The sequence below is a fragment of the Lissotriton helveticus genome, chromosome 9, assembly GCF_964261635.1.
Source record: "Lissotriton helveticus chromosome 9, aLisHel1.1, whole genome shotgun sequence".
NCBI lineage: Eukaryota > Metazoa > Chordata > Amphibia > Caudata > Salamandridae > Lissotriton > Lissotriton helveticus.
Genome location: NC_136070.1, coordinates 813,805,581 through 813,819,285, shown reverse-complemented (window position 1 = coordinate 813,819,285; position 13,705 = coordinate 813,805,581). Strand labels below are relative to the sequence as shown.

General features: G+C 44.5%; 1 protein-coding gene and 1 long non-coding RNA gene across 2 annotated transcripts in view; one reads left to right on the top strand and one right to left on the bottom strand.

Moving 5' to 3' along the window:
- LOC144781895 (peptidoglycan recognition protein 1-like) overlaps positions 1–9,362 on the bottom strand; it is a 180,107-nt gene extending 170,745 nt beyond the window's left edge. The window contains exon 1 of the mRNA XM_078660967.1: positions 9,150–9,362. Coding sequence (XP_078517093.1) covers positions 9,150–9,183 — 34 coding nt within the window. The 5' untranslated portion in view covers positions 9,184–9,362. The remainder of the gene's footprint in view (positions 1–9,149) is intronic.
- A 142-nt stretch (positions 9,363–9,504) lies between these two features.
- On the top strand, positions 9,505–13,059 carry LOC144782990 (uncharacterized). The gene is made up of 2 exons (XR_013601350.1): positions 9,505–10,280; positions 12,545–13,059. It is a non-coding gene; the product is annotated as an uncharacterized LOC144782990 (long non-coding RNA).
- The last annotated feature ends 646 nt before the right edge of the window (positions 13,060–13,705 follow it).

The window sequence follows — 13,705 nt, the reverse complement described above, 5'->3', positions numbered from 1 at the left end:
AGTGCTGCGCACGTCCATTGGCCGACGTGGCCCCGCCCACATAATAGAATGCCCCGCACTGCGGCAAAATTATTGCCGCGGTAAACAGGTTAATATCAGTAAAGATGATGCTGATGTACGCTTTAACAACTGTATGAATAACAATGAGAATGTCAGTAAATATGATATCAATGATGACTAGGTAATACTCTGAGTCAGAAATAGGTGATGAGATAGGCCCTGCGACCCCAAACTCAAGCTTACTGATTGATAGGCCACAGGTGAGGCTACACTTAGCCCAAAGAAAAACACGCTCACAGGAAAACCCAGATTGATCCCACAGATAGGCAGCTACACTACAACAGATTTGAGGAAATTTGCCCCAATCAAACATGTTTGGTCTGACACCTGTTCCCAAAAATATCCCAAAGTCAGATGCCACATGTAGTTAGGAACACTCAGCCAATCAATGCACACCGCATGCGGTGATCATGTGCTCTGGACACATACACAATAGCCCATTTAGTTCTTCGCAAAGTCAAGAGCCATCTGCGTCCCCTGATCATATGGTTGTGTTTATGGTTTATGCCTAGACGCTGGTAAAACATGCTGTACAAGAATAGAAACATGTCAAATTAGTTTATTGTAGCCCACAAACTGTCTAAATGTGTGGCCAAACATTGAGACTGTCTTCAGACATGACTGTGGATGCTCTCCTGGCTGCTGCGTTTGATTGAACCAACTTGTTCCTGTTTTGCCAAACGCCTCTTGTCTTTTCATTTTGTCAAGGTAAATTCATATCCAAGCAATATTTGGTGACCCAGCCAGTAGAGATTGGTTTACCGAGCCCCAATGCTGCCACAGGCAACACCCTAGCCCAAACGGATTCACATCTGTGCAACAAGATTGGTGAGCAGATGCCATCATTGATTAAATGTTCTGATAAATCCATGGGGCGGAGGGCCATCCGGAGGCAGCTGTCACAGGGTAAGAGACTACATCTGATCCTTAGCTCCAGCATGTGGCAAACTAGAACAAGCGAATAGTTCACTTTTACTTTTTCCCTAGTCAGCATGCTAGAGAAGGTGAAGGTAGCTACAGTTTTTTTTACTTGAACCGTTGAGCGTACACAACTGATACACCCCGGTCCCTTGGTGTGTTATATAGGACCACTTATGTTCTCGCTGGAACAGCTAGGCATGATGTGTCATGCCTAGCGGTTCCAGCGAGAACACCCTGGAACCTTGGTGTGTTATATAGGGTCACTTATTTATTTTGGTTAAACCTTGAGCGCACACAACCAGTACACATCTGCCCTTAGTGTGTTATATAGGTTCACCCCCTGATCTTATTTTCTGTTAATGAAGTTTTCCTAGGGACTGTCAGTTTCTTTACACTGACAGTGTCTAAAAGAATTGAGGAGGTGGATTTATTCTCTTGGACCGCTGGGCATGACACAAAAGGTACGCATGACCCCCCTGGGTGTGTGATGTAGGGTGTGTTAGAAATGGGGGTCTCTAGTTGGCAGAGAAAGGTACCTTTGACCAAATACGGACCCTTGCTTCAATGTCAGGGTAAGGGGGATACACACTTTAGATAACCCCTGCTCACCCCCCTTGGTAGCTTGGCACAAGCAGACAGGCTTATCCCAAAGGCAATGTGTAAAGTATTTGTACCAACACTCACAGTAACACAGTGAAAACACCACAAATGGATGCCACACCAGTTTAGAAAAATATAATATCTTTATCTAAGCTAAACAAGACAAAAATCCAACATACAGATACTTAGTAGAATGTCTTTAAAAAGGTTGTTGCAAAAATAAACTTGTAGATGGTAAATGCAACTCTTTACTCTCAAAGTACCTTGGATGCGTAACGCAGAACAAACAAAAGGGTCGCAGAGAAGGCGATGCGCTCTGGTTACGATGCGACAAGATGGCGCCTCAATGAAATGCGACTATCAGGTGCAATGTGACAAAATGGCGTCTTTGATGCAATGCAACAACGTGGAGGCAATGCTTGCAAGCCCGACGGCTATGCGGCGAAATCAGTGGTTTCCTGAGACGCGACAGGCCCTGCGACATGCTTCTCTCGTGATGCGACACCGAACAGCGGCGGCGGGGACACACTTCCTCAGTGATGGGATGGCCCTGCGGCACGCTTCTCCGGTGATGCGGCGTCGAACAGTGCCAGAGGCGGAACTCTTCCTCGGCGATGCGACAGCGGCTGCTGCGGCGGCAGCACGCTTCTCCCTCATTGGGTTGCGCTTCCAGCTCCCAACAGCAAAGGGCCAAACACACAGCTACAGGTACCTCCTGGCAGGCTAGAACTCCCAGCAAGGAAGTTCAGGGGAGCTGTGGGTGAAGTTCTTTTGGTCCTGGGACTTCAGAAACAGGAGGCCAGCTCTTCTCACGCCCTTGGAGACTTTTCTTCAGATGGACACAGCACACAGCAAAGTCCTTCCTCAAGCAGGGGACACAACACACAGCAAATTCCCTTTGTCCTCTCCTTAGTAGAAACAGCAAACTGCAGGCCAGCCCCAGACACACAGCAAGGGCTGTACTTCTCCTTTGTCTCTTCCGCTGATCTTATTTGGCATGGATTCCTCTTGATCACAAAGTAGTCTGACTTACAGGGGTTTCAGCTCTCATATTTATACCCCAAAAATCTTCGTTCTCAATGTATGAGGGGTCCTGGACCCAGTCCAAACCAGTTCTGGGTGCACTCTGCCGGTGCAACAACTTCTTCCTTTGTCAATGTGGGCCAGAGTCTTCAGACGTACCACAGGAGGTGGAGCCAGCATTGTGGAAGGCAGGCACAGCCCTATTCAGGCCTAGGTGTTAATCCTCCCACCACTCCAAATGCAGATCAGCCTATTCGGCCTAGTGCTGACTCACTCAGACTCAAGGAGCCACCCCAGCCCCTGTCACTCTCAAACCAGACAGTCAATCCACAAACAGGCAGAGGCCCACAGAAAGGTTGAACAAGAAAATAGCCACTTTCTAAAAGTGCTATTTTCAAACAAAGAATTTAAAAACCATCCTTACTAAAAGATGTGTTATTAAATTCTGAGTTCAGGGATACCAGAATCCTATTCTCTATCTTACTCCTATGGGAAGATATGCTTGTAAAATGTTATACAGCTTTCCCCATTCTGTCCTATCGACAAGATAGCCTTTCAATAGTGAAAAACGAATTTGGCAGTGTTTCACTATCAGGACATGTTACACAGACTAGCTCATGTCCTACCTTTTACAAACTCTGCACCTTGCCCAGGGGTGTACCTTGGGCCTACCATAGGGGTATCCTATGTATAAGAAAAGGGCATGGTAAGGCCTGGCAAGTGGGTGCACTGGCCAGGTCAACATGGCAGTTAACAAACTGCGCACAGGCACTGCGGTGGCAGGCCTGAGAATTCGTTTAGGGCTACTCATGTGAGTGACACAATCAGTGCTGCAAGCCCACTAGTAGCATTTGAATTACCAGACCTGGCACACTCAGTGCACTTTACTAGGGACCTACTGGTAAAACACATATGCCAATCATGGATAACCAATTACAATAACAATTTACACAGAGAGCATATGCACTTTACCACTGATCAGCAGTGGTAAATTGCCCAGAGTCCTAATGCTAACAACCACAGGTTAGAAAAAAATAGGAGGAAGAAGCAAAAAGTTTGGGGATAACTCTGCAAAAAGGGCCATTTCCAACAGGGTGTTATTCGGACATTAGGAAAAAACATTCAGAGCTTGATGAATAAGGTACAGATTGTATCTGGTCACAGAGGGCCAATAATTGCCAGTTGCTCCTTTTTCTTCACACAAATCGTTGCTACTTTTTGTCTCTGAGCCTATAATGACAGACAATTGGGCTCACTTAGCTCTGTGTACTACATGGAGGATCCCTCTCCTCGGGCTGTAGGCGTTAGGAGGGGGCAAACATTTTTAGGGGACAAAATAATCATTTTTTCTGTTGACCTTCCCTCTTCTGGTTGCCCCCTGCCGGAGGAGGTATCCTTCGAACTACAGGACATGGCCATTGTGGAGAACTGCAGGCGGCATGGAAGCGGGGGCGATCCGCAATGGATCTACCCCTACATGCAGGAATGCCAAGAAGATGGGAGTGCTACATCAGGGAGAAACTGACAGAAAGGTGTGTCAAGGACATCTATGTGCCCTAGACACAGATGCATAAAGAAGGGATCAGGATCAAACTGCCCCCATTGATGGAATGGGCAGGTAAGTGGATCTCATGTTTGGAGAAAAACACAGTTGGAATTAACTTAGCTATAGGTGACATCAAAAGTCTGCTCCATAGTCTCATCGGGGAGCAGACTGACACAGTGCTTTCTCAAGCCTGCATTCCCGCAGTCACGTTGATCAACACCGAGAATTTAGCTAATTTAGACATCAGATATGGACGGCTCTGATGGAGATATTCCCTGACTGCCCAGATGTAGGAGGAATGCTAGCAGTAAGCAGGAAGCCTGGGTGGGGAGACTGTGACTGATTTCCTAGATAGAATGAGAGAATTATGGGAAAAGGGGCAGTGCTGCCCTGGACCGACATGGGTCCCCAGGTTGCATTCTTTTACAATATCCTCAAAAGGGGACTTCCCACTGAGATCCAGACCAGACTACATATCAAATCCTGGTGAAAGATATAGGCTCACATATTACATTATTATCAGAAAAGACACGAGAAAGACAGGTACAAGCAGGATCAGGCCCAAAGAGACACCGCCAAATTGGTACAACACACATTGAAGAAGATCGCCCTCAAGCAGGCCATGGTGGCCTCAAACGTTCAGATGGCACCAGTCTTGAAGGGAGCTCCTTCCCTGGACCCCATGGGCTATCCACCCAATCCTAGCAGCAGAGTTCTGGGAAGCTGGCTACAGCCAGGCCTCATAGCATGCCACTATTTTCACAGACTGGGCCACATCGCCTAAGATCATATCACGCCCAGAAGGGAATAGTCCCAGGACATCCCCAACAAAATACCCATCCACAAATTCAAGCCCAGAGCAATGCCATTGCACCGTACCATCAGCCCCAGGGAAATCAGGGAACCAGTGCCTAACCGCAGCAGGGACTTAATGGTTGGCCAAGCACATGACAACAATCATAACAGATACGGAAACCAGCCCAGCAACGACAGAGGGTTACATTTGCGACAGGGAGAGGTAACTGGGGAGGCAACACCTTTGTACAATCACAGAATATGAAAATGCAGTAGTACAAGACCAACCCCCAACAGTATGCATCCTCTTCATACCCTTGTTAAGATACTTTTAATTACCTACATCTGCAACAGCTTTTGTAGGCTGTAAAATACTAAGTCGATTGGGAGGCCACACCAGAATTTGCCATCTAGGTGTCCACAGGGACCTAAGCCTCCCTCCGCTGTTGATCACCTGCAGCGGACTGGGGAGGACAGTCTGAAAAGGAGGCAGGTCGGCTCCTGACTGGGACATAAAAACAGGCACCCAGGTCCAGCAGCCCAAGCCAGCTTTGAGCGAGCCATGTATGTCTAGCCAATCTCAGAGGTTCCACCAAATGGAGGCCCTCATACAGTTCCAAAATGAGGCAAATAGCTCCTGCGTCAGGACCCCTGCACTTCAAAGCAACCACATGACCCCAGTCTGTAGGGAACAATCACTGCTTCGAGTCTCTGTTGCACACCGTACAGGTGTTCTAATTGCTTTGTACTTAACCCCAGACATTTCATTTCCTCAGCAGGATGAAAGCTGTGGGTTAATGACAAAAGAGCTAGGATATCGATACTCTGGCATGCTCTCAAACAAATTTCTCTCTCCACTTATCACTTTTAATTCTCATTGTAAAAAATGTTCACACTTCTTTTTTAGAAAAAGTATCTTAAACCTGGACTATACTTTCATTGAAGTGGCTACATACACTACTGCATCCATAATACCAAAATTATTATTTAGGTATGACCAAAGTAGACAAATACTTTCCTCTCAGTTACCGCATATTTTAATACCTCAAATAAGTGAATGACAAAAGAACTAGGGTATGAATACCGTGGCATGCTCTAAAACAATTTCTCTCTTCACTAATCACTTTTAATTCCCATTGTAAAAAATGTTCACTTTTCTGTTTTAGACAAACTATCTGAACCCTGAGCTATACTTTCAGTAAAGTGGCTACATACACTACTGCCTCCATAATACCAAAATGATTATTTAGGTATGACCAAAGCCGACAAATATTTTCTTCTCTGTTTCCGCATTTTTTAATACCTCATATAACTAAACTAGGGTGATTACTTTCCCTACTTCTTGATGTTAATTTCTTTATTAACTACCTGGATTTATGCGCCATCTCTTCTTAGCAACCCTGGTGAACTTTCAAGTTGTTGCTATCCAAATTACTAAGTGTTCGATTTCTCACTTTTGCATATATGGACACGCCACGGCATCACACCTTTCTTTCTAATAAGGTAATATTGCTGGCACAATTTGAAACAACTTACCACCAGAATGTTATTGCTAAAGTTGTATTAAACAGCTACACTTATGAAAATACTTAATAACAATATTTTTGTTTGTTCATCTTTTGTCTCCTAATTTTTTCCATCCCACTGACCCTTCTATTTTTATTTGATCCTGATAATATTGTTTATTTTGTTGTGTCTATCATATTTGTTGTTATTATTTCAAAATAGTATAAATGCTACTGTTTACAACTATTGCAATTATTAGTAAGTCTCAGGCCTGTGCACTACAATGGGGTGATTTTCATGTTGACTGGCATATAAAACCAAAACTTATTTCAAATTACATTTGATAAACAAATTGAATGAAATTAAGGTTGACAACACTTTGAATCACACCTAACCTATCTAATTATAGACTACATTATGACTTGAATCAAACTTTCTCTTCAACTGTCAAACCCAAATAAACCTTACCTACTTTACATTTGGTGCACAAAAGAGGTTCTGCCCATTTTAGAGTTTGACAACGGGGATGTGAGGCACTGTGCTCCCACCCTCCTTCTGTTTGAAAAGGCTAATTTGAGCTACTAAGCTAATGAGCATGTGTTGATGTACCTGCACCCAGTGAGTGGTACAGAGATCAGAAAAAACTTCAGGCAGCAATTACACCCCCCCCCCCCAAAATTACTTATTGCTCTCTACTGATGAAGAAATGACTCCATAAACACATCTAGAGTTCCACAGCACAGGCTGCACCAACAAGGATGAAAAGGTAAAGACTCCTACTAAAGTAAGTATTATCCTGTGCTGCGTTTACCATGATGCTTTGGGGCAAACTGAGGGGCAGATTTACAAGCCCCTTGTGCTGCCAGTGCGTCACGTTTAGTGATGTACTGGCAGTGCATTTCTCTGCCCCATATTTACAAGGACTGGAAAAGCCACCCTACATGGCTTTTCCTGTCCTTGTAAATACGGCCCCTTTACACGTAACACTTTGCATGAAAGGGGTGGTCCATGGGTGTTGCTGTGGGCGTTCCCCTGCTACACCCATGGCACCAGACAAATTTCCAGATTTACGAGAAATCGTAAACCTGGAAATGAGTCAGTTTGCTACGCAACCCTAGGGGTGGCGTAGCGAGGCGCAACAAGGAGAAATATTTTCATTTCTCCTCGTTTATTTCCTCTTTCAATGCATGCTGCATTCTACATTGTAGCATGCATTGAAAGTGGAACATGCCTGTAGTGATTGTTTTAGTGCAGGAAGGTGCCCCTTTCTGCACAAAAACAATCTCTCCATGGGGCAGGCATCCTTGCACCATGGTGCAAGGGTGCCTGCACTGGCGCATGGCAGCTCTTTGTGTGCCAGCACAGGTGAGAGCACAGGAATGCGCGATATCATTGTAAATATGTCGTATTCCTGTGCTCTGAAAGTGCCAAAGGGCTTGTGGTGCCATGCTGCGGCACTTTCTTGTAGATCTGCCCTGAGTGCTGGGATGTGGGACAGTGTGCTCACACCCTCCTTATGTTAGAAAAGGATCCCTTGAGCTACTGAGCTTATGAGCCTGTGTTGATGTTCCTGCACCCAATGAGTGCTACAGAGACCTAAGAAGACTTTGGGCAGCATTTCCAGCACCCCCAAAATTATTTGTTGCTCTCTACTGATGAAGGAATGAATCCTGAAACACCTGTCTAGAGTTCCACAGCACAGGCTGCACCAACAAGGGTGAAAAAGTAAATATTTCTAATGAAGTAAGTGCTATCATGCTCTGCATTTATCATGATGCATTGGGGCAAAATGAGTGCTCAGGTGTGCAGCAGTGTGCTCCCACCATCCTTCTGTTTGAATTAAATTAAGGTTGACACTGCTTTGACATCTAACTTGGGCTTGTATTGGAATTCTATAACGCATATTAGCAAGCCCATTATCGCTGTTTTAGCGGCAGTTTCCTGCCGCTAAAGTAGCGATAATTTTAACGAGGTTCTTGCTAAGATGCCCCTTAATTATCATAAACCACATTGTGACTTGAATCAAACTTTCATTCCAACAGCCAACCCCAAATATACTTTACCATATGGTAGATGAGATACCATTTTAAAATGAAAAGTGCCTGTTCTTGTGATATCAGTTACTAAAGTGGCCCTGCTATGGGTGGTTAAATTCTGCTGTTTGAAATAAAAACGGCCTCTTCAAGTCCATGTTGTGACTTATTATTGCTTAATCTTTATTCCACCTCTTACTTCTATCTTAGAATACCCTGCATTTGCTGTTGATTTGTTTCACTCTTGCAGATTCTTTTCTATCTCGAATTTTTTTCCCTTGGTTCCTGTTTTCATATCTTACTTTGCCTTGTTCTTTGCTGCTTACTTACCTGCTTTACCCTCCCTTGCTCAGGGTGAAAGTCTGATGATGAATAATAGCCGAGGCCCACAAACATGAGGATGATGTCCACCCCCTGCAACCCTCAGTATAAGTTAACCAAAGGTGACCCCAATCTTGGAAATCTGGGTAATTTACCCAAAGGATCTTGTAATCACGGTTTACTTGCAATCGGTACAATGCAGCGTTTTCCGCCTAGCAAGGAATATGGAGGAGGAACGAAAAGGGGAAGTACAGCAAATGACAATTTGACCCTTCCACAAATTTGCCTTGGATTCCCTAAAAAGAGAAAAATACGTTTTCCCGTTCGCTCGTTCTTTTCCTCACCTGGCTCCTGCTGACGTGTCCCTTTGAGTTCCATGCTCCGTCCTTCTCTTGAGACTCTAGAAAACTTCTAACTACATTCGAATTTTTTAGGGTTGCCTAGGTTTGTGTCAGAAGGAAGTCAGAGTTTTGCATGCTAGACTAATGTTTAGATACTGTCAAAGGGCACGGTACAACACTCACTTCCTCATTCGGTGGTTTCCGATTGGATCACCTGTTGATTTGTACGTGTAGCAACGCTTATCAACCACCAGAGGGTACTATAGACAAAGAAATGTGTTTCTTCTGTTCGCTTTATCTCAGCTGGCTTCTGTAGCAAAGTCCACTTATGGGGCGGGCAAGGAGGCTTAAATTGGACGTGAAGGTGCGGCCTCAGAAAGGGAGTGGAGCGATTATGAGAGGTGCCTGATGGTCAACTTCTACATTTATATATTATTTTAATCTGCTGAAGAGAAATTGGCCGGAAGGATAAATGTGACGGTAAATCGTTTTCGGCTTACTCGACTGGTCACAAACAGACTGCATTTTAAAGGGTTTTAAAAAGCACTTACTAAAGAGACCTTTGTGCGGCCAGCAATTTTTTGTGCTGTTTATCTGGCTGGCCGCCCAAGAAATAGTGAATTTTCACCGCTGTTTACTTTACCGTTGGCTAAATAGTAGCAACTTCACTGTTTAGCCGGCCACTGGCTAAAGAATAAAGATTCATTATTTACCTGGCCCTATTCAGAGAAAGCACATCAATACCTAGGAAGTCTCCACTGGCTCCCTGTGGAGAAAAGAGTCATTTTCAAAATCCTTTACTCACGCCTACAAATGCCTACACAACAACGGACCCAAATACCTCAACAACAGAATCAACTTCCACGTACCCAAAAGAACCTCCGATCTACCAAGAAACCTCAGATCTTCCAACCTCGCACTGGCCAAAACCCAGCGCGTCCACAGAGCCAGAGCAGGTGGAAGATCCTTCTCTCACATTGCAGCCAAGACCTGGAATGAGCTACTATCAGATATCAGATGCGCCCCCTTCCTGAACACCTTCGGGAAGACTCTCAAGACCTGGCTCTTCGGCTAAACAGATCTGCGGACATACCCCTCCCGCCTCCCCTCTTCAGTGCCTTGAGACTCTCACGGGTGAGTAGCATGCTTACAATTCTCTGATTGATTGATTGATTGATTGACTTAAAATAATCAAGTTAAAATCATCACCACTTGTGGACACTGCAAACTATAGCAAAGGTGCACACATGAAAGTGCCTTTCAATTAAGAAATAAACATGCAAAGGAACCACTACAAATAGATGCTAGTTTATACGAATCATAGCATTTTCTTTTAGGAATGGAACAAAGCACTTACCCATTTTTTTTTACTAAACTACCAACTTCATGGTTCACTGTGATTCTGTAGAGACACACTGTTCAATTATTGAGGGAACCATAGACTGCTACACAACTGAGAGCATTGAGTAAAGGATTAGTGCATGTCCCCATGCAGGAACATGATACCTTACAACTGTGGGCCTATGCCCTTGATCAGAACATTCTAGGCAAACTACTCATAAGAAATATTTTTTTTGTAGTTCATTGACCAATGTGGCTCATACTACCATTGCTGAATATTGATACACTGTGGGTTTTGTTTAAATCTAACAGGTTTACATCCAACACCAGAAGTCTAACTAGCATGGGAAAGTTTCTCCTTTTTACCATTGAATGAATGAGCAGTATAGTTAGGTAGTTCCGTCACCCTGATGAAGATCTTTGACCATTGTTTGGCAGAAAATATAGGCCAAAACATGTTGGCAGTCTGTATATTTTAAATGGTCAAATGAATCATTATATTTCATCTATTGGCCACACTACTTGGGTTTAATCAATACCAGGGGTATTCAATAATAAATAAAGTTTCTTGGGTATACCCCTAGGTATATTTAATTCCTAACACTTCAAATGCACCAGTGCAATTGTCCTGAATTAGATATTTAAGAAATCCCAGATCTACAGACTACGATTAAGTACACTGAAGTGGCATTGTTCTACCCCAGTGTGAGAGGTAGCCGATGATGAATCATGCCACGAGTTGTTGCGGGTGACACTCCCTCAGAAATATCTTTTTCTGAACCCATTGTGAACATTAGGAGGACATCATTGAGTTCATAACTCTTCTATCTCCTGTGGGGATTGATACTTCTAGGCCAGTTCCTGGTCATTTTGATGCTGATCATTCTAATCATCCTTGCTCTGGTCCTCCTGGCTCTGGTCCTCCTGGTATTCTTGGTACTGACCCGCTAATCTTTTTACCGGCCTAAGTCTTATAAGACTTGAACTGCTCTTCGTGGAACTAGTCCTGATCCTCCTGGCCCTGGTTGTCATGCTCCTTGTCCTCATGCTTCTACACAAAGTCATCATGGTCTAACTTTGGTTCTCCTGGGCTTGGCCATCTTCCTGGCCATCCTGATCCTAGCACTGTGGCTTGGACTTTCAGGCAGTGATCATTCTTGTCCTGATGTCCTTGGACCTGATCCTCCTTGCCCTGGTCCTCCTGGTCCTGGTACTTAAGGTCCTTATACTCTTTGTCCTGATCTTCCTGGTCCCTCTAGTCCTTTGTTTCCTGGTGGTGTTAGAACTTTTCATTCTGACTCTGGTTGCCTGTATTCCTGGTCTCAGCTACCTGGCACTTTTTGCCAACGGCACCCTGTTCTTGCTTATCATAGCCCTTCTTCGTCTTGAGATTATGTGCCTATTCTCTCTCATCCTATTGGCTCTGTTCCTTATAGTTTGTGTGGAGAACAGCCATTACAACGCAGGGATTACCCCGCACTACCATTACAACGCGGGGATTAAAACGAAGGTCGTTATAACGACTTTCGCTGGAGGGCGCTGTTGGATAGGGAATAGTTTAATTTTCTATCCAACACCTTCCCTACTGTCAAAGTGGGCTGGAGTTGGAATTGAAAATTAAACTACTCCATTATCCAGCGCCCTCAAGTGAAAGTCGTTGTAATGACTTTCGTTGTAATCCCCGCGTTGTAATGGCATGCGGGGTAAAAGCCCGCGTTGTAATGACATACAACCGTTTGTGTTCTCCTGGGCCTAGTTCTCCCCGACCTTATCCACCTGTCATCTAGTCTTGGTCTCCTGGACCTGGTAATCTCGGTCCTTCTTGTCCTATTGTAGTTGTTATCATAAATTTTGCCTTCTAGACATCATGGCCCTCCTTGGTTCTTCCAGTCCATGCCCATCTAGCTCTAGTCCTTTCTGGTCCTCTTGGTCCTAGTCACATTGCCCTGGCTCCCATCACCGTAAAACCCCTAGTCTTGTGACACTGACCTGGGGGGGGGGGGGAGGATCTTATGGATGATATCTCTGGAACTAACTGTGCCTTTCTTTTGTTACAGGGTTGACCCGGCAACGGGATCAAAACCGGAAGTTAGGCAACTATGAGTGGGACAAGACCCCTAGAAGGCCCGCACATGACCCAGACGAAAGGGGCATAGCCTAACAATGTGGAAGGAAGAATACTACAAGAAGAATGGTGGAAGTGGACAGCATGGGAGAAGACAGAGAGAGGAAAGGGAGTCCTTGAACGACAGAGTGACGAGATTAGAGAGCCGCCACCTCCTGAGCCGATACAACCAGCCATCGAGAGCCCTCAGCCGCCGGTGAGAACTAAAATAACATGGAAGGAACCAAAGCCAAGTCCTGTCCGCCTGTCTAGCCCCGCTGCTCGCCACTCTCCCAAAAGAGCATGACTTCGTAAGGTGTGTACATGGCTCTTGTACAGAGCCTGAAGTTTAAAGGGAAACTCCTGGGAGTAAGGCGGGTGGAAAAGAAGAAGGGGGTCACGCATGCAGCAAGTATAAAATCAGATGACTTCTAAGAGTCTAATAAATTGAAGGTAATTCGTTTTGGATCTGTTATTTTCCACTTCTTTGATTTGATAATAATTTCTTCAAGGCTTTCCATTTCTGTTTTTTCTGCATAAAAGAGACCTTTATCATTAAGAAGGAGTCCTTTTTAATGTGTTTGGGGACTAATTGACGTATCTGTTCGCACTAATATCACCTTAGGGATAGAGAAACAATAGAAAGACTCACAAAACTAAACCCACACAAAAGAGTGGCCCAACAAAGCATAACAGCCACTTACTTGCCTTTTCTTTTTTGCTGAGGATGCCGGCATCCGGGAGTTTCAAAGGATCAAAAGAAAGGAAGAGAAATACAGACTGTAATTGAAGATAGCAAGTCACCAGCGAAATAGGAACATATAAATAAAATGTATATTTCCTTTTAAAAGATGACTCTGGTCTTATATTCCAGTGCCAAGCAACAAGTGGCGGAGAATACGGGCACCTACCTTCCACTGATGCAAAATGGATGCCTTAATTTAACATTTAGTACAAGGACAGCACAAGTTAGAATGGGCCATGGAGTGCCAAATGTCCTCATCCAAGGCTGATTGAGAAATATTCTGAGACCCATTAAAGACCTAAACCGAATATCTCAATAAACTTTCCTCAAGAACAGTTGCAAGTAACAACAGGCCTGGCTAACAACATG